Genomic DNA, 18,092 nt, shown 5'->3' on the forward strand with positions numbered 1-18,092 from the left:
AAGAGCTTGATGGGCGGTATAAATCATATCCCATCCGATGAAACAAAAAATCCCTGTTTTCAAAGCTGGACGTTGGATTCATATTGAATGTTTGCTCTGTAGGTGCATACAAATTAAAAATCTGCATAAGGTCTTTGCTTCAGGAAGGGGGAATTGCTGTGCAGTTAATTCATTGCGACTAACATTGTACGAGAACCAGATACTTTCACTTCTGGGTACGTCTGCTCCTGTTTATTAGACATTCTCGTCTCCTCTAACCTCATTAACATTTGCTTGGTAGACTACCATATCCAAATCAAAATGTTTCAGAATTTGTAGATTTGAGTTTATTGTTTTGGTTGCTTTCTGTGTTGTATGGTTGAGCATTTCCACCTGAATATTCATTTTCGTAAACAAAAACCAGTTTTGTTCGTGCATGTCAGGGAAGATAATTTGGAAATTCATTCTCTATCATGTTGCAAAAGCTTTCTTATAACACTGATGCTCAAATTTTGATATTATGTTCCCTGGCTTTATCATCAATCTATATGTTATCTCTGATAATATATGGATGGAAACACTGATATTCAAGTTGAGAAACGATATTGCTAAGCTTGATATATTTTTGTTAAATCTTGCTTCCTTTGCTTGAAGGCCATAATGGGGCTGGTAAAAGCACAACAATATCAATGCTTGTCGGTCTTCTTCCTCCAACTTCTGGAGATGCCCTGATACTTGGAAACAGTATCGTCACAAATATGGTAAATGTTTTATCTTATTTTTATTTGAATCTCTAAATCTTTTGCGTAACCGAAAAGCTCTTCTTCTAGTGCTAGAATATAGCGTCACTTGAATACCATCTGTCAGATTTCTTACGATTTGGACTTTTGTGTCATTTATATCTCTATCTGTAGGATGAGATACGAAAAGAACTAGGTGTTTGCCCTCAGCATGACATCCTCTTTCCAGAACTGACAGTAAGTTTAAAAATCCCTTCTATTTCTTCTGGTCTTATTTTCTTGTGTAGGAAGCAATGCTCACAGTTCGAATTTAACAACATGGTAACGTGAAACTATGGAAGACTTTCTGTCTTCTGAATTCTGACTGATTAGATGTTTTTCACACCCAAATATGATAGTTTGGGTTCTTCGTATGGAATAACGTCTGAATGATTTATATCTACTGCAGGTTAGAGAACACTTGGAGATGTTTGCGGTTCTTAAAGGTGTTAAGGAAGATTCCGTAAAGAGCACAGTTGCCGATATGGCAGAGGAAGTAAGTATGTAGTGAAATACAAGCTATATGTATATTTTTTTCTCTCCAACAAACTACATTCACGCACATTACAGCATATCGATTCCATAGCATCTGGTAGCTAGTTCGGTTATGGCACAAGCATAAAACTATAGTCTGCATAAGTTGGAGTTCGTGACATTGTTTTGGAGGACAGTAAATGAATGCCTTTTGTTGTTTGATGCTGCCGCTTGGGGTGGAGAGCTGAATTTGTCTTCCCTGCCAATTTTGGGTATTGGTCACAACTGTCTGATTTTGGTTACTGATATTTTTTCCAGGTGGGGTTGTCTGATAAAATTAGTACACTAGTGCGGGCCCTTTCCGGAGGCATGAAGAGGAAATTATCACTTGGAATCGCATTGATAGGAAACAGTAAGGTGAGAAGGAAAAGAAAAGGCATACAATTTTGCAAGTTTCTCTTGATCAGTTGTCATTGAACATTCTTTATTTTTCAGGTAATTATTCTGGATGAACCAACCAGTGGAATGGATCCCTACTCAATGCGTCTTACATGGCAATTGATTAAGAAAATTAAAAAGGGCAGAATAATACTGCTAACAACCCATTCCATGGATGAAGCTGAAGAACTTGGAGATCGGATAGGGATCATGGCTAACGGGTCTCTTAAGTGTTGTGGCAGGTTAAGTGTTTTTAAATACTCTGGCTTTTTCTACTACCTTATCCTTTGCTCCGGTTTTCTATTCCAAAGTAGGAAGAATGATGCATTTGTTGGAGGCAGACTGATAACACAAACTGAATCAAGCATTTACACTTTGGATTGTTTCATTTAAGTTAGTTACTATGAGTGATATGATTGGCGTGAATTTTTCAAATACCGATCATAAGTAGTAGAAGGTGTTTCAATTTGGTTTTGTTGGTACTGAGATATCAAAAACTGTAAACAACAGGTTCCCAAAATTATTTTATCTTATTAGACATATGAAAGTGCTTCTAATGAAAACAATTATTTTCTTTTCTGTCCCAATGAATTCTTATATACAGCTCCGTTTAACATTTAACCAATGGTTTTTGGTGTTTTATGACTACGCAGCTCGATGTTCCTGAAGCATCACTACGGGGTTGGTTACACTCTTACGCTAGTAAAGGTTCGTTTGTATTCTTTTCATTTCCGGTCGATTTTGTAGATTTTTCTGCTTAGAATATTAAAATAACTGGGGTCCTTTATGTTTTTAGACTTCTCCAGCTGTCTCTGTTGCCACACAGATAGTTCATCGTCACATTCCATCAGCAACCTGTGTGAGTGAGGTATATTACTTACATTCTCTAAAGAGATTGAGAGCGTCTGGGCTACTAATAAGTTTCATGAAGGAAATGTTTTGCCTTGCTGCATACTTTGATACTTTACGGAGTTCCAAGATTCTAGAGTAGAGCATTTTATGATTGAGAATCCATCAAGTGTGACTTAAGTTCTTAAACAATGGATATGGTAGCATGTTAATGGCAGCAGATATTTCCCGTAGAACAGCTTGATACTGCTTTTAGATAAGTTTAAAGCCCATCTCTCGCCTAATCTTTACATGTTACGATTTTTCCAGGTGGGCAACGAAATCTCTTTCAAGCTTCCTTTGGCATCCTTGCCTTGCTTTGAAAATATGTTCAGAGAAATTGAGAGTTGCATGAAGAGTTCTGTTGACAGATCTAGGATAAATGAGATTGAGGATTCAGATTATCCTGGTATTCAGAGCTATGGTATATCTGTCACAACACTTGAGGAGGTGTTTTTGAGAGTTGCTGGCTGTAACTTAGATATAGAGGATAAGCAGGAAGATACATCTGTTTCTCCTGATACCGAGCCTTCTTTGGTGTGCATTGAGTCTGTTCAGAAGAGCACTATCCAACCCAAATTACTAGCAAGTTGTAATGAGGGCGCTGGAGTTGTTATTACCTCAATTGCAAAAGCTTGCAGTTTAATCGTTGCTGCAGTTTGGACTTTCATTGGATTCATTAGCATGCAATGTTGTGGTTGTTCCGTTATCTCAAGGTCAATGTTTTGGCGGCATTGCAAAGCATTATTCATAAAAAGAGCAAGATCTGCTTTCAGAGACCGCAAAACAGTGGCGTTCCAGCTCATCATCCCAGCAATGTTCTTACTTTTTGGCCTTCTTTTACTACAGCTCAAGCCACATCCTGATCAGAAATCCATTACGTTGACAACTGCGTATTTTAATCCTCTTCTGAGTGGCAATGGAGGTGGCGGTCCGATTCCTTTTGATCTATCTGAGCCAATTGCCAAAGAGGTATATTCTATACTATTTTCTGAGTGCTTGTTCTCCCAGTAAAAATAAAATTTGGTGGCATCTATTTTAACTCGTTCTATTAACTTAACATAAATAGTACTAATCCTGGTAATTCAAAAACCAATTCATTTTACTCTCTTCATAAGAAAACTGATTGCTTGAAATTCTTATTTTCATTAATAAAGTGCATGAGATAGTCTCCATGGCGATCAATCCGTTTCACTTTTTAGTTATTATATGTAGAGTTGTTTGCTTTGATGCAGCTGTCTACAACTTAACCCAAGGTTTCGTTACAAGTAGTAGATCAAACAGTAGTTCTGTTACACATTCACTTGTTAAATTTGATGCTTGCAAGGTATTGGTCACAGTACAGTATGGCTGAGTTACATATTACCAAAAATTTGAGTTACATATTACCAAAAATTTGTTGTGTTCAATGCTGTTTCTCCGATGCATTCAGGTTGCAGAATATATTGAAGGAGGCTGGATTCAGCCCTTGAGGAATAGTTCATATAAGTTCCCTAATCCAAAAGAGGCATTGGCTGATGCAATTGATGCAGCAGGTCCCACGTTGGGCCCCACTCTACTTTCTATGAGCGAATTTCTGATGTCTAGTTTTGATCAGTCATACGAGTCAAGGTATCTTTGTGTGGAAATTAAGCTTAATAATCCATGTGCTTTAGATATTTCTGCCTTCAAGTTTTCAATTCCCCTGTTTTCGCTTGTTTGGTGACCTCTTTGAGAATGTTACAGTGTACAATGTACTTACTTGGCTAATGCTACCCGTGGGTGTCTCTTTAGGTATGGGGCAGTTTTAATGGATAGTCAGCATCCAGATGGGAGTGTAGGATATACCGTGTTACACAACAGTACTTGCCAGCATGCTGGTCCTATCTACATCAATGTTATGCATTCTGCGCTTCTCCGACTTGCTAGTGGTAACAAGAATATGACAATTCAAACACGAAACCATCCTTTGCCTCCAACAAAAAGTCAGCGCTTACAGCGTCATGTATGTCTTTCTGTTATGAGTACTTTCAACATTTTTGTGGTATAAATTTTATTATTTTATAGAAATTTACGTTACGCTTGAGCGATAAGTTGAAAGTTATTGGGATCCCTCGAAGTAATTGTCAGAAACTAGGACCCAAAAATTGAAACAATGTAACTGTCTGTAGCCGGAGAAGTTGCTTTGATCTTATATTCTTTTCAATGCAGGATTTGGATGCCTTTTCAGCTGCAATTATTGTAAGCATTGCATTCTCATTCATCCCGGCCTCCTTTGCAGTTCCCATTGTTAAGGTATGTATCTAACCTAGTTTTGGCTGAACTTTTTTGTTTAATGCTATCTTTCTTCTACTTTTTCAGTATTTTGCTCTGAATGTCAATAAGTATCGTATCTTTCCAGGAGCGAGAGGTGAAAGCGAAGCACCAACAGCTTATTAGTGGGGTAAATTTTCTCTTGACGAGTTCTGGAGTACCAAAAACATGCAGAGCACCAGTCATATAATATTGGCCTCATGATTTTATGGCTTGCAGGTTTCTGTTCTTTCATATTGGTTATCAACATACGTATGGGATTTCGTCAGTTTCTTATTTCCGTCAACATTTGCAATAATCCTCTTCTACGCTTTTGGTAAGTTAGTCTTTCGTTTCCATATGCACTTAAACTTCTATTTCACTGTACTTCGGTAGTATTTTACTGAAAAGGTTGATTTGTTTGCTTAGGTCTGGAGCAGTTTATCGGAATGGGTCGGTTTCTGCCAACTGTCCTAATGCTTTTGGAGTATGGTTTGGCAATTGCATCATCAACGTATTGTCTTACATTTTTCTTCACCGAGCATAGCATGGCTCAGGCAACTTCTACATCTCTGTGCTTGTTACCCATATCGTTATTAGTTTTTTCTTTCCCTCTCTGTAGCTGCTTCATATTGCTGGCTATTTTTGACTGATGGATGAATGACTTTGTTTTAATCGCAGAATGTTATTCTTATGGTCCACTTCTTCTCTGGTCTTATCTTAATGGTTATCTCATTTGTCATGGGCCTTATTCCAACCACAGTTAATGCAAACTCATATCTAAAGGTATGGGTTCTTCTGATTTCCTGACTTCTGTGAGCCTTGAAAAGCAGACTAAGAATTGATCCCTTTTTCCATTATGCTTTTACAGACCTTCTTTAGACTATCACCAGGATTTTGCTTCTCTGATGGATTGGCTTCGTTAGCTCTTCTAAGGCAGGGGATGAAAGACAAATCCAGTCATGGGGTGTTTGATTGGAATGTCACTGGAGCTTCCATCTCATACCTAGCTTTGGAGGTTAGAGTCTTCCCTTTTCTTCAACTTGCTTTTTGTTGTTCTTTTGATAACTTGAGAAATGGAGCCATCACCATCAACAAGTGTCAATGATTTCATATAATTTTGATATGTAAACGTCGAATATTGTGGTTGCATTTATGTTGCTTGTTATTTTAATATCACTGCGGCGTTTCTCATCTGACTGAACGTATATTTGTCAGAGTATATTCTACTTCCTTTTGACGCTTGGGCTTGAGCTCTTGCCTGTTCAAAAGGTGATGTCTTTCTCAATTGGGGAGTGGTGGCAGCATTTTAAAGTTTTCAAGCAAGGTGCTGGTTCTAGTTCTACAGAGCCGCTTCTCAAGGATTCCACTGGAGCCATTTCGGCTGATATGGAGGATGACATAGACGTGCAAGAGGAAAGAAACAGGGTGATTTCAGGGTTGACAGACAACGCCATATTCTACTTACAAAACCTGAGGAAGGTATTGAAACCTGCTCTTTTATCCAAATGTTAAAAAGAGATTCTCCACTTTTTTTCTTAGTGTAAAACTGCTTCAGGTCTATCCTGGCTCCAATCATCACGGCCCAAAAGTAGCTGTACAGTCTTTGACTTTCTCGGTCCAAGCAGGAGAATGTTTTGGCTTTTTAGGGACGAATGGAGCTGGAAAGACTACTACCTTGTCTATGTTATCTGGTATGCTGTGCTTCTTTGGTATTTTCAAACTATTAGCCGAGTTGTTATCTTGAAAACTTTGAACCGCTAAATAAACAACTGCAAATTTGAAGCAATAGCATCGCACTATTTTTACTTCTACAGGAGAGGAAACACCAACTAGTGGAACTGCCTTTGTCTTTGGCAAAGACATAGTGGCGAGTCCCAAAGCTATCCGTCAGCATGTATGTCAAAATCATCGACTTTACCAATCTCACTGAGTCAATAGAATGAACATTCAATGTTGAAAACTATTTTGTCTTTCTTGCTCAGATTGGCTACTGCCCCCAGTTTGATGCTTTATTCGAATATTTGACTGTGAAGGAGCACCTTGAACTTTATGCAAGGATCAAAGGAGTGGTTGACTATAGAATTGATAACGTAAGTGGCATTTATTCTGGATTTTACGTTTGATGCTTTCTTACACGCCTTGTATGAATTCAAAGTTACAACCATACTATTAGGTATTTTTATATAGTGGAAGTTGCTATTTGGAGATTGTCTGATCTGTATTATCTAATAACAGGTGGTTATGGAAAAGTTAGTCGAGTTTGACTTGTTGAAGCATTCTCACAAGCCATCGTTCACTCTTAGCGGCGGAAACAAACGCAAACTATCCGTTGCTATTGCAATGATTGGAGATCCTCCCATTGTCATCCTTGATGAACCATCTACAGGTATAAGGCCAACCAAAATGTTGGTTGACTTCCTCTGTGTTCTTTAGCTAGTCTGTAAAGTTTTTGGTGTTTCTTGTTCGATGCTTCAGGTATGGATCCTGTTGCCAAAAGATTCATGTGGGATGTGATTTCTCGCCTGTCCACAAGGAGTGGAAAGACAGCGGTTATTCTGACTACTCATAGCATGAATGAAGCTCAAGCGCTTTGCACTAGGATCGGGATCATGGTATCTTCTTTGAACTCTTTGCGACTTTAATTCCTTAAATGTATCCAGCTCACAGAACCATGCTCCTCAAATTACAGGTTGGTGGCCGCCTGAGATGCATAGGTAGTCCACAACACTTAAAGACGCGCTTCGGAAACCACCTTGAGTTAGAGGTAAATTTTAGTTCCCAAGGGTGTTTTGTTTCAGTGGTAGGAAGGATCATTTGTCAAAGCTTATGATGTTGGCTGTCTTGCAAATAGGTCAAACCCAACGAAGTGAGCCATGTGGACTTGGAGAACCTTTGCCAGATGATTCAGCAGTGGCTGTTTAACGTTCCTTCTCAGCCTAGGAGTTTACTTGGCGACCTCGAAGTTTGTATCGGTGTCTCTGACTCTATAACTCCTGATACGGCCTCAGCATCAGAAATCAGTTTGTCACCAGAAATGATACAAAGCATTGCCAAGTATCTGGGTAATGAGCAGAGAGTGAGTACTCTAGTACCTCCCATGCCTGAGGAAGATGTTGGATTCGATGAACAGCTATCAGAACAGCTCTATAGAGATGGTATGAACACATGTCTCACATAAGTTTATAGAAATTTTCTTGTTTCAGTAATCACTACTACTGCTAACACAAAGATAATGTTTGTTGGTTTGGCGCTGAACAGGTGGTATTCCGCTGCCAGTATTTGCGGAGTGGTGGCTAACCAAAGAAAAGTTTTCAGCATTGGACTCTTTCATACAAACTTCGTTTCCAGGTGCAACATTTAAGAGCTGCAATGGATTGATCATTAAATACCAGGTAAAAGTGAAACACAAAAGCAGTTGCTAGATTACTCTTTTAGTCTTGTGCTTAAAACCTTTACATGGATTCTGTTGCAGTTGCCATTTGGGGAAGGAGGATTGTCACTTGCAGATACCTTTGGATACCTTGAAAGAAACCGGTAAGACATTCTTCGTTTTAACTGTTTCTTCGCCATTGTTCTGCAGAAATCAGTCTTAGGAAATAAATTTTCTTGTTGCTATGGCAGGAATCAGTTGGGCATAGCTGAATACAGCATAAGCCAGTCCACACTTGAGACTATATTCAACCATTTTGCAGCTAACTCATAACCAGTGAAACCATTATTGCGGCTTTTGTATAACCCAAAACCATTCCATGAACACACTAAAGAGAGATCTGATCACTCACCAAAATAGTTGTATATATGGCACATATATGAAAAACATGTGTTCTTAACGTTCATATATATATACACACTGTTGTAATGCACTATGTTTTGAACAGTATCAATAGTACTATGTTTTCATCTTTGACCTTGCATGTCGTAAAACTATATTTATGCAAACTTGTAAGAATCTGAACAAGCTGGCAAGAAAAACCAATCAAACCATATCTTTTACTCCAGTTTTACTCCAAACAACTTAAGCCCTTGATCATCGCTGTCATCATCATCGGTTTCTCCTTCTTCGTCTTCTCCTCTGTACCTCTCCACCAACTCCATAAGTTGTTTGCATTTCTTCTTGGTCTTCCCTAGTTCTGAGCTCAGGAACTCATTTTCATTCTTCAAGCACTTGTTTTCGTCGAGTAAAGCAGAGTATACAGAAGAGGAGGAAGTAGATGAAGAGCGTTGATCCTCAAGGTGATGATCTTCTTGCTTCTCCCTCGTTGTTGTTGGTACAACCTGATGAGACTTGTTATGTGAGTGCGAGTGTGGACAACTCTTCCTTCTTCGGATATTGCACATAAGCTCTCTTTGACCTTTTCGAAACATCTCATTACTAAACTCCCATCTTGTCGTCGACACTTTCCGAAACCCCTACAATATTTTGTACCCACTTGTTAATACCATGTTACCAAATTTACGTACGGAACCTCACAGTTCACATGTGCTAATGCATCATGCGAATATGAAACACACGTCTCCATGCATTTCTTTTTGAGTCATTGTTGGATTCACCCCTCAGTGAACCCGTAAATTCACTAATCAATAATATTGTCAAATTATATTATGTTTTAAGTTAAAATAAATAAATAAATAAAAATAATAATCATAAACTCTAAATCAAAAACACTCAACACTAAAATACTAAATCTAAAAAATACTAAACTCTTAATCATAATCCCTAAACTCTTTTTAAGATTAAAGATTTAGTATTTTTAAAAATTTAGTGTTTAGTATTTTTAATTTAGAATTTATGATTTATCCAATAGTTTAGCGTTTACATAAAAATTTAAACAACTTATAGTTTAGGATTTATGGTTTAGTGTTTTGATTACAGTGTTTAAATATCCTTTTTAAAAAAGATTCGTGTCGTTGACAAAAAAAAAAATTCGTGTATATTACTATTTTTTTTTAAAAATATAATATAACTTGATAATATTTTAAAATATGATTTCCTTGGTTTGTGAACTTTGAGCTTAGCCAAGAATAAGTCGTTTTTTCGCTTATGTGTTAAATATGAAAACTAATAAGAGCATACACGTACGTAAGTATTGAGCTGCCGAACGAAACTAGAGAAGTTGCAATGCTTGAAAAGTGTTGGTAAGAGATCTCTTGCGAACTCTGCTGGCTGCCACACGATGAATCCAGTTCCATCTTCGTTCCAAGATATAACCTCGTTCGTTGTCGGATCCTCAACCACCTTGTATGTCTTCACCAAGAATGGCGGCGGTTGCTGCGGCTGTAACTCCGCCGTGTATGTTTGTTTTCCGCTCATAAACTCCAATGGCAAACGCTCCTCCTCGTTGGTGTTGTCGTTACACCGTAAATGATCATCTTCCATAAGCGAGGAGTATTATTTCTTGAAGAGAACAATCAGGAGAAGATCTTAATCATCTAGAGAGACGTATCACGACTCTATCGAGGGAGAAAGAGACGTTAATTAGTTTAATAAAGTGGTTGAGACAAGAATAGTAATGCTTTGAACCATTTTCAAAGGAACATAGCTTATATACACATGAATTGCATAATACTTTTTGTTTTAATTTTTTTTTTGTGGCAGTCTTTTTCGGTGCGAGTGAGCCTGTTAGAATGTATCATATTAACGGAAATTATGATAATTCAACATTTTTATATTAAAATATATGAGCATTTCCAGTCGTAACTAATTCATTTTATGTTTGAATCCTATATAATTCTTCAGTCTTTCTAAATGTGAAATATATCATCGAAAATATTTATTGTTGATTCCACAATCGGACATGCATGACCAAAAAAATAGATTTTTTTATCAAGGTTAATACATGAGGGGTGCACGGGCAGAAAACACTGAAGCTGGAGTATTTTGAGGTTAAGAAATCTAGTAAATTTTAGGGAATGTCAGATATTATGAATAAAATATGAGTTTTAAGTTTGTAATATATTTATTCATATAGTCAATAAACAAACCATAGAAGGAGAATTTGACTCAATCGAGTTTTCACACTAATTTCTTTTGTTTTCTTCAAGTTTCATTACCAAACTTTTTCAAAATTTATGTCATAAACAAAACATTTTTTTATCCAGTTTAACTAATGACATTTGTATTGAGGTTCTTAGAACTAATATTCCTTTCTTATTTACCGGAAAACATTAGTCGTTGCATTTACCAACCATCTCTATGTCAATATAATTTAAGTTTCAAAAAAAAAAAAAAAATATATATATATATAATTTAAGTTGTAACGTGTGTTGTATTAAACGTATATGAAACGACAGAAAAAGATAAGAATCACGAGATATACGTGTGAATATACATATTATATATATATACCTTTTTTGTTCAACATATTATATATGTACAAGTTGGTAAAATTGGATATTTGTGATATGAAGCAACTATTTTGGACCCCCCTTTAGGTGTGGTGGTACTATCAATATACCAAAAAAACAATGAATGCAAATCATGCATGTTATATTTATTTTTTCATGTTTCACCTTTTTGTAAGATTTTGTTCGGTCTCGTACTCTCATAACAAATTGAGTATTAGATATCTATCTTTTCTTTCTCTTTCAAAATTGATGACTATCTTTTTGACATTTCATGCTTTGTATTTCTCTACTTTCTGCACCTAAACCAGTGCGGGTCCTTAGATATTTCGGGTCCAATACGAAATAAAAAATATAGACCCAAATTATAATAAAAATTTTAATTAGGAAAAATTAAAAGTAAATTTACAAAATTTTCAAAATTGCAAGAGTTTATCAATCCTAGAAATTATCTTTTTACTCTTTATATATAGAGTAAGGAAAAAAATATTCAAGGTTTTCATTCTGTTACAGATTAGATTAAGACCCATTCTTACATTTGTTACAAAAAAAAGCAGTATAAATTCAAGCTTTCAAGTGTACAAAATTATAGGCCCTATACGAATGTTTCATCCGTATCTGCTCAAGACTGGCCTGACCTTAACTAATTATTTGTATTTTCAATTAAAAAAAAGAGAAAAACACCAGGATATCACCAAACCAAGTTGTTGTCACGAAAATAGTATCACAAAAAAGAAAATGACCAAAAAAAGTTTTATTGAAAGGTAAATATGTATTTGTAACATTTAGGTTAATTAATCTAAGACTTAGGGTTTAGAGTTAAAATGTAAAGTTTTAAGAATGTGTTCAAATTTTAAAAAATAAAAAATTAAAATTAAAATTTTCAAAACAAAAAGATGCTATTTTGATCATTTTATTTTTTGAATGCTATTTTTGTGACAAAATTTTAAAAAATGCTATTTGAGAGAATTGCCCATAAAAACTTATTATTTGAATTCAGTTCTATAATTCATGTGATTCCAACATAATCTTAACTAAAAAAAACACCATTGCAGTAGAAAGGTATTTTTACCAGATCTTACACAAACTTAGGGAATACATTCTAGCAGATTGTACAACAAACTTAGGGAATCCAGTTTCATGATTGCATTTACAAACATGTAATAAAAAGTTAAGTCTCTTTTGTTGCATTACATCATGGTTAACTGATACTGTAAGTTAATTAATGTCGATTTTAGTCAAAGTAGTGAAAGAAAAGAAAAGAATCACTTTCAGATTTCTATATGTTTGTCAAAGTACCACTGATGCATTTCAACTTTGAAGGGATTGCCGACAATCTTCCATTGCCGGGGCGTACTATCCACACGTCTCTAGCAGCTGAGATTAAAGAGAGGAGAGATATATATTTAATCATACACAAATTCCAAAAACTCATGTTTTATTGTTTTGGTTTTACATTGACATAGTATAACGTAAAAGTGATCAAACTATTATTGTCCTGGAGAAATGATTTGTTTAACCATAAAGAATTGCAAAACTCCAACATGTGTGATACTTGAATAGAGTGGTGGAGGTATAGAGGGATCAGCTGCCCCACATGAATTATTGTAAAAGAAATATTTTCATTGTTTTTTTTGAAATTATATGAATAAGTGTAAAAATCTCTTCTATTGCCATCATAATTTTTAATTCAAAATTTATATTGTCCATAGTGAATCTTTTGGCTGGGTCCGCAAGTGCCGCCACTGCTTGTATATGTATAAATGCAAACTCTTTCCGAGCTCAGATCCAAAACGCTTTCACCATTTTAGAAGAAAACATAATTAACATTAAATGCGTATTTTACTTCTAGATAGATGGTGAGATACTTCAGAATTCAGATGACAAACCATCAAAACTTAGATGCCAACCACGAACGACTTTTTATTCTTACCATAAAGTAGTTGTAACGTTTATTGGAGTAGCGTCATAACAAATCATCGAGACAATATTTAAACGAAAGTACAATTTGTTGACTAATAAAAATGGATGTGCATGGAATATAGACACTGCACTAGACTTAAGACAAAGCTCTTTTGCTTTAATTGGGCCGCTTTTTTTGGTCAGCCTAGCTTTCTTGACATTGTAGCATTCTTTATTTGCTTGTGTCACCTTTTCTTTTTGAAACGACACTGAGAAGAAAAAACAAGTTCTTTACTTTTGTATGGCATTAGCAAGAGTGTCACTTCCCTCACCAACTCTTAGTTTGATTTTCACTTCAACCTCATTCATCACTGAAATAAATATAACAAAATGTACTATTTGTTAAACATTTTTGCTCTTTATTCTCAAATTTGTAAGATATGTGATGACATTTTGAAGATCACAAACATTTTCAGGTAAATTTCAATTTAATGTTATTCTATAAATAAAATCGGAGGTTGGATAACTTATATATAATAAAACTTGAAATTTTGAAGATTAAAACGAATCATTTATTAGGCTTTGTCTTGGATTGATTTTATTAACATATGTATTAGTTTATGTGAGGAAGTGTTATATTGTGATATTTTTATTCCCACTTACTATATTGTATTTGTTCCCAAGGAGAAGGTCATTCATGCTCAAAAGAGGTCTAATAAGATAGATAACGAGATTAAAATGAATTAGCTGATCGGAGCTTTGTTACTTCGTGCAAGAAAATAAATGAAAATGGAATGCTAATTGAAGAACACAAAGATCATGTGCTTTCAAATTAAAAAGGGTGAATAGGAGAGTTTCAAAAAGAGACAACACCCATTACTTTACCCATTGTCATTACACACATATCTTCTACAAATCCAGGAGCATTCTAATACTTAAAACAATTATGGTATAGAAGTCAAATGAAATATTTATAAACATTTTTGGATGTTTGATAGTAGAATGATCTATACATATTCTTAACTATTTTAGAATTTAAAAAAAAAACTATTTAGAATTTGGTGACCAAAAGAGAAGTATACATATTCTTTATAGTCGGTTCTGTGAACCACCAAAAAAACATCTCCAAAAGATATTTTATAACTTTAAAGATAAAAGTTTTTTGTTTTCTAAAAAAGAACTTGAGTCATGTTTTGTAACATTTTGAACCCGATAGAGAAAGTGTCTTTTCGAGCTAGAGGCCATTTCAGGTTCGTATTAATCTCTGAAAACAGTTTTGTACTTCATGGTGATCACAATTAGCAAAAAAAAAAAAAAGCTATACTAAAGCAAAACAAAACCCACACAACTCCAAAGGTAAAGCCCAATATTTAAGATCAATGCCCATTCATAGCCCAGTAGATAAAAAAAAGGGTTAATAGCGTCCGTCCACTTAAACTGCGATTGGCTTATCCTCCGCCAACACACAAACTCTACCGTCGACACGCGTCACCAAAAGAGAGACAGATGTCTTAGATCCAACGGCTGAGAAGCTCTTAACCCTGAGCACTAACTAAAAGAGTAAAGAGATAACGGTTTGGCGCGTAAGGCAAAAACAAATGGCTGCAGGCATCGGACTCGGCTCCGTGTCGACTCACCGAGTCGCCGCCCTCTCTCCTCTCTTCTCTCTCACTACGACTTCACGCCGATGCGGTTCCTCGTTCATCCTCCCCCGAACTCGCTCCGATTCCCTCCGCCTCTCCGCTTCCGCCGATTCTCCCTCTTCTTCAGGTAATCTTACTACTTACTCCTTCGATTGTGTAGTGAGGTTTTTGCAGTGTTTCACAAGTAATCGAGATCTTAATTTGGCAGGAGAGGTGATCGAGAACGTAGTGATAATAGGCTCGGGTCCCGCCGGGTACACGGCGGCTATATACGCGGCGAGAGCCAATTTGAAGCCGGTGGTTTTCGAAGGGTATCAGATGGGGGGAGTTCCAGGTGGACAGTTGATGACGACCACCGAGGTTGAGAATTTCCCGGGGTTCCCTGACGGTATTACTGGTCCTGATTTGATGGACAAGTGAGAGAATTGGATAATGATCAAGATGAGCATGTTGATTGACTGGTCAGTTTCTAAGGCAATTTTTTTTTGTGTGTAGGATGAGGAAGCAAGCTGAGCGGTGGGGAGCAGAGTTGTATCCTGAGGATGTGGAGTCTCTTAGTGTTCAAACAGCTCCTTTTACTGTGCAGAGTAGTGATCGTAAGGTGATCTTCTTTCTTTGCATGTCACTCTTTGCAAGTCAGTTCAAAGTAGGTGTAGAGACTAGTGTTGATAGTCTTTGGAGATTTCATTTGTTCTTGTAGTGCAAGATGCTTTCTTTACTCTGATGAACTTAATCTCTTAGCACTTGAGGGATAACCCCAATACGGTGAACCCGCAGTTCGATCCCCGTTGGCCACCAGATAATTTAACATTGCAACCCTGGGGCCCACAGAATAGTCGGTTGATCTAGGTATCCAGACACTGTGGTTAATTAAAAAAAAAGAACTTAATCTCTTAGGATTAGTTTGTGAGACATTGATGAATCTCTCTGTCTCTCAACCAGTGTTATGGTGTTTTATACTTACAATTGTTGTTTGATTTTGTAGGTCAAGTGCCATAGTATCATTTATGCCACTGGAGCTACAGCAAAGAGGCTGAGACTACCGCGGGAGGAAGAGTTCTGGAGTAGGGGTATTAGTGCTTGTGCGATTTGTGATGGCGCTTCGCCTTTGTTTAAGGGGCAAGTACTCGCCGTGGTTGGAGGAGGAGATACGGCGACAGAGGAAGCTTTGTACCTCACGAAATATGCCGGTCATGTTCATTTGCTTGTTCGCAGAGACCAGTTAAGAGCATCCAAGGCTATGCAAGATAGGTGAGCTTTTACAGGCTATTATATTATTAGCTTATGAGTCATACTCTACTTTTTTTTTTTTTTACTTCTGAAGAAGAACAATTGAAATTCTATTAGTGTTATGTCCGACTCTAGGAAATGTAATTTGCCAGACTGTGGAGTTAGAAAACCAAATCAGAACATTCGATAACAAACGGTCTCCGTTGTTGGATTTTGGAATTGTAGACTAATGGGGCACAATGTAAGTTGAGTCTTTTCAACACCCTGAGTGTTTTTTTAACAGGTTGGTTATGGCGAATGTTTCAGAGTGAACAACAATCCAAACATCACAGTGCATTACAACACGGAAACGGTGGACGTATTGAGCAACACCAAGGGACAGATGTCTGGCCTTCTACTCAGAAGAGTTGATACTGGAGAAGAAACCGAGCTGGAGGCAAAAGGATTGTTTTATGGAATAGGTCATTCGCCGAACAGTCAGTTACTAGAAGGCCAAGTCGAACTCGACAGCTCAGGGTACGTGTTGGTTCGCGAAGGATCATCGAATACATCAGTTGAAGGTGTATTTGCTGCAGGAGATGTTCAGGTTATGCTTTGGAACTTTTTAGCTATCTTTCGGTTTTTCTGTTAACTCTTTGAAGTCATATCAGTTCGATAATTGTGTGAGCTACCATCCCATTTTGTCACTCTAGGATCATGAATGGAGACAAGCTGTAACGGCTGCTGGATCAGGATGCATAGCCGCGTTGTCAGCCGAGAGATACCTCACAAGTAACAATCTTCTTGTTGAATTTCACCAGGTAGGAGTGAATGGTTTTGTCAAAAAAAAAGTGTATTCATTTGCATACTTCACAAGGCGTACACACTTTCAATGTTCATATTCTGCCATGTGACAGCCTCAAACTGAAGAGACCAAAAAAGAGTTCACACAGCGGGATGTCCAAGAAAAGTTCGACGTCACTCTTACGAAGCATAGGGGACAGGTGGATCTATATGAACCTTGTAACTCTTTATGTACAAGTATTTTCTTTGCCTCACATCTTGCATCTTGTGTTTTGTTTCCCTGCTTTTAGTATGCTCTTAGAAAACTATACCATGAGAGTTCAAGAGTTATATGTGTATTATACACATCACCAACATGTGGTCCCTGTAGGACTCTGAAGCCAATCTTGAACAAGGTGATCCTTCCCGACTTAAGCATTGCAAGAGATCCTACTCCCTTGACTGATTCTCTAACCATCTGTCCATTTCGTTTTAATTGCTGTTGCAGGTGGTCGATGAGTATAACAATGATGTGCACTTTGTTGAGATTGACATAGAGGAAGATCAAGAAATTGCTGAAGCAGCAGGGATCATGGGAACGCCATGTGTGCAATTCTTCAAGAACAAGGAAATGCTCAGGTTGGGCTGTGTTCTTGCGTTAATAGGATTATTTATTGTGATGAATTATTGTGATCAGGTTTGGATAAAGATGACGTGTGTGTGCAGGACTATATCTGGTGTGAAGATGAAGAAAGAGTACAGGGAACTCATCGAAGCCAATAAATGAGGATCAGCATATAAATTTGATTGTTTCTGGCAGGTGTCGAATTGTATAATGATTCAGTTTTGTTTCGTTCTAATACGTTAGAATTAACGCCATTGAATCTCAAATGGAAACAAATTGAATGTTCGTTATCTTAAGGCTGCACGCATGAATGTTGTTACGATTTGCTTTTGTTATCTCGGACAGGACTATCTTCTTTGTCCCCATCGATGTCTGACTTCTGAGAGAGTGGTGTGAATGATCGTTGCACCTCTGAGATCATATCACGTAGATGACAAGATCCAACACAATTTTACTTCTCGAGTTCGAAAATATCTTTTTGACGGAAATATATAGGGCAAATCTCTAAAATAGCATTTTTAAAAAAAATTATCACAAAAATAGCACTCAAAAAATAAAATGACCAAAATAGCATCTTTTTGTTTTGAAAATTTTAATATTTATTTTTTGTTTTTAAAATTTTGAACATATTCGTAGAACCCCACCGCTTAACTCTAAATTCTAAGTCTTAGATTAATCAATCCAAAGTTTATAAATGCATATTTATCGTTCAATAAAACTTATTTTGGTCATTTTCTTTCTTGTGATGCTATTTTT

At 36.7% G+C, this 18,092-nt stretch overlaps 3 protein-coding genes across 3 annotated transcripts in view; 2 read left to right on the forward strand and 1 right to left on the reverse strand.

The window, feature by feature from the left end:
• Positions 1 to 8,734, forward strand: part of LOC108847339 (ABC transporter A family member 1) — a 12,297-nt gene extending 3,563 nt beyond the window's left edge. Inside the window, exons 13-41 of the mRNA XM_018620555.2 lie at positions 1 to 16; positions 103 to 215; positions 634 to 740; positions 894 to 956; positions 1,168 to 1,254; positions 1,551 to 1,649; positions 1,728 to 1,912; positions 2,324 to 2,378; positions 2,467 to 2,538; positions 2,829 to 3,530; positions 3,991 to 4,169; positions 4,332 to 4,542; positions 4,749 to 4,832; positions 4,939 to 4,980; positions 5,070 to 5,166; positions 5,259 to 5,386; positions 5,511 to 5,615; positions 5,701 to 5,847; positions 6,048 to 6,311; positions 6,388 to 6,523; positions 6,647 to 6,726; positions 6,815 to 6,922; positions 7,068 to 7,218; positions 7,308 to 7,444; positions 7,522 to 7,596; positions 7,684 to 7,987; positions 8,091 to 8,224; positions 8,305 to 8,366; positions 8,454 to 8,734. Coding sequence (XP_018476057.2) covers positions 1 to 16; positions 103 to 215; positions 634 to 740; positions 894 to 956; positions 1,168 to 1,254; positions 1,551 to 1,649; positions 1,728 to 1,912; positions 2,324 to 2,378; positions 2,467 to 2,538; positions 2,829 to 3,530; positions 3,991 to 4,169; positions 4,332 to 4,542; positions 4,749 to 4,832; positions 4,939 to 4,980; positions 5,070 to 5,166; positions 5,259 to 5,386; positions 5,511 to 5,615; positions 5,701 to 5,847; positions 6,048 to 6,311; positions 6,388 to 6,523; positions 6,647 to 6,726; positions 6,815 to 6,922; positions 7,068 to 7,218; positions 7,308 to 7,444; positions 7,522 to 7,596; positions 7,684 to 7,987; positions 8,091 to 8,224; positions 8,305 to 8,366; positions 8,454 to 8,535 — 4,025 coding nt within the window. The 3' untranslated portion in view covers positions 8,536 to 8,734. The remainder of the gene's footprint in view (positions 17 to 102; positions 216 to 633; positions 741 to 893; positions 957 to 1,167; positions 1,255 to 1,550; positions 1,650 to 1,727; positions 1,913 to 2,323; positions 2,379 to 2,466; positions 2,539 to 2,828; positions 3,531 to 3,990; positions 4,170 to 4,331; positions 4,543 to 4,748; positions 4,833 to 4,938; positions 4,981 to 5,069; positions 5,167 to 5,258; positions 5,387 to 5,510; positions 5,616 to 5,700; positions 5,848 to 6,047; positions 6,312 to 6,387; positions 6,524 to 6,646; positions 6,727 to 6,814; positions 6,923 to 7,067; positions 7,219 to 7,307; positions 7,445 to 7,521; positions 7,597 to 7,683; positions 7,988 to 8,090; positions 8,225 to 8,304; positions 8,367 to 8,453) is intronic.
• Positions 8,735 to 8,810: 76 nt separating this feature from the next.
• Positions 8,811 to 10,331, reverse strand: LOC108847340 (heat stress transcription factor B-3). Its single transcript, XM_018620556.2, has 2 exons — positions 9,913 to 10,331; positions 8,811 to 9,242 (listed from the first exon to the last, which is right to left on the reverse strand). Exons 1-2 carry the CDS (start codon positions 10,207 to 10,209, stop codon positions 8,823 to 8,825), a joined length of 717 nt encoding a protein of 238 aa, XP_018476058.1. The 5' UTR covers positions 10,210 to 10,331; the 3' UTR covers positions 8,811 to 8,822.
• A 4,317-nt stretch (positions 10,332 to 14,648) lies between these two features.
• LOC108844260 (NADPH-dependent thioredoxin reductase 3) lies at positions 14,649 to 17,658 on the forward strand. Its single transcript, XM_018617480.2, has 10 exons — positions 14,649 to 14,846; positions 14,928 to 15,135; positions 15,215 to 15,320; positions 15,705 to 15,970; positions 16,256 to 16,535; positions 16,642 to 16,749; positions 16,846 to 16,932; positions 17,023 to 17,127; positions 17,220 to 17,350; positions 17,438 to 17,658. Exons 1-10 carry the CDS (start codon positions 14,675 to 14,677, stop codon positions 17,496 to 17,498), a joined length of 1,524 nt encoding a protein of 507 aa, XP_018472982.2. The 5' UTR covers positions 14,649 to 14,674; the 3' UTR covers positions 17,499 to 17,658.
• The last annotated feature ends 434 nt before the right edge of the window (positions 17,659 to 18,092 follow it).

This window comes from Raphanus sativus, chromosome 3, assembly GCF_000801105.2.
Source record: "Raphanus sativus cultivar WK10039 chromosome 3, ASM80110v3, whole genome shotgun sequence".
NCBI lineage: Eukaryota > Viridiplantae > Streptophyta > Magnoliopsida > Brassicales > Brassicaceae > Raphanus > Raphanus sativus.

What these genes read in the sequence shown, in the direction of transcription:
- LOC108847340 (XM_018620556.2), bottom strand. Translation starts at nt 10,209, where the DNA reads ATGGAAGATGATCATTTACGGTGTAACGACAACACCAACGAGGAGGAG. An exon ending in TTCGGCAGCTCAATACTTAC is followed by an intron (nt 9,243 to 9,912) that starts GTACGTGTATGC and finishes AAAATATTGTAG; the next exon opens with GGGTTTCGGAAAGTGTCGAC.
- LOC108844260 (XM_018617480.2), top strand. Translation starts at nt 14,675, where the DNA reads ATGGCTGCAGGCATCGGACTCGGCTCCGTGTCGACTCACCGAGTCGCC. An exon ending in GGTCCTGATTTGATGGACAA is followed by an intron (nt 15,136 to 15,214) that starts GTGAGAGAATTG and finishes TTTTGTGTGTAG; the next exon opens with GATGAGGAAGCAAGCTGAGC. An exon ending in AAGAACAAGGAAATGCTCAG is followed by an intron (nt 17,351 to 17,437) that starts GTTGGGCTGTGT and finishes GTGTGTGTGCAG; the next exon opens with GACTATATCTGGTGTGAAGA.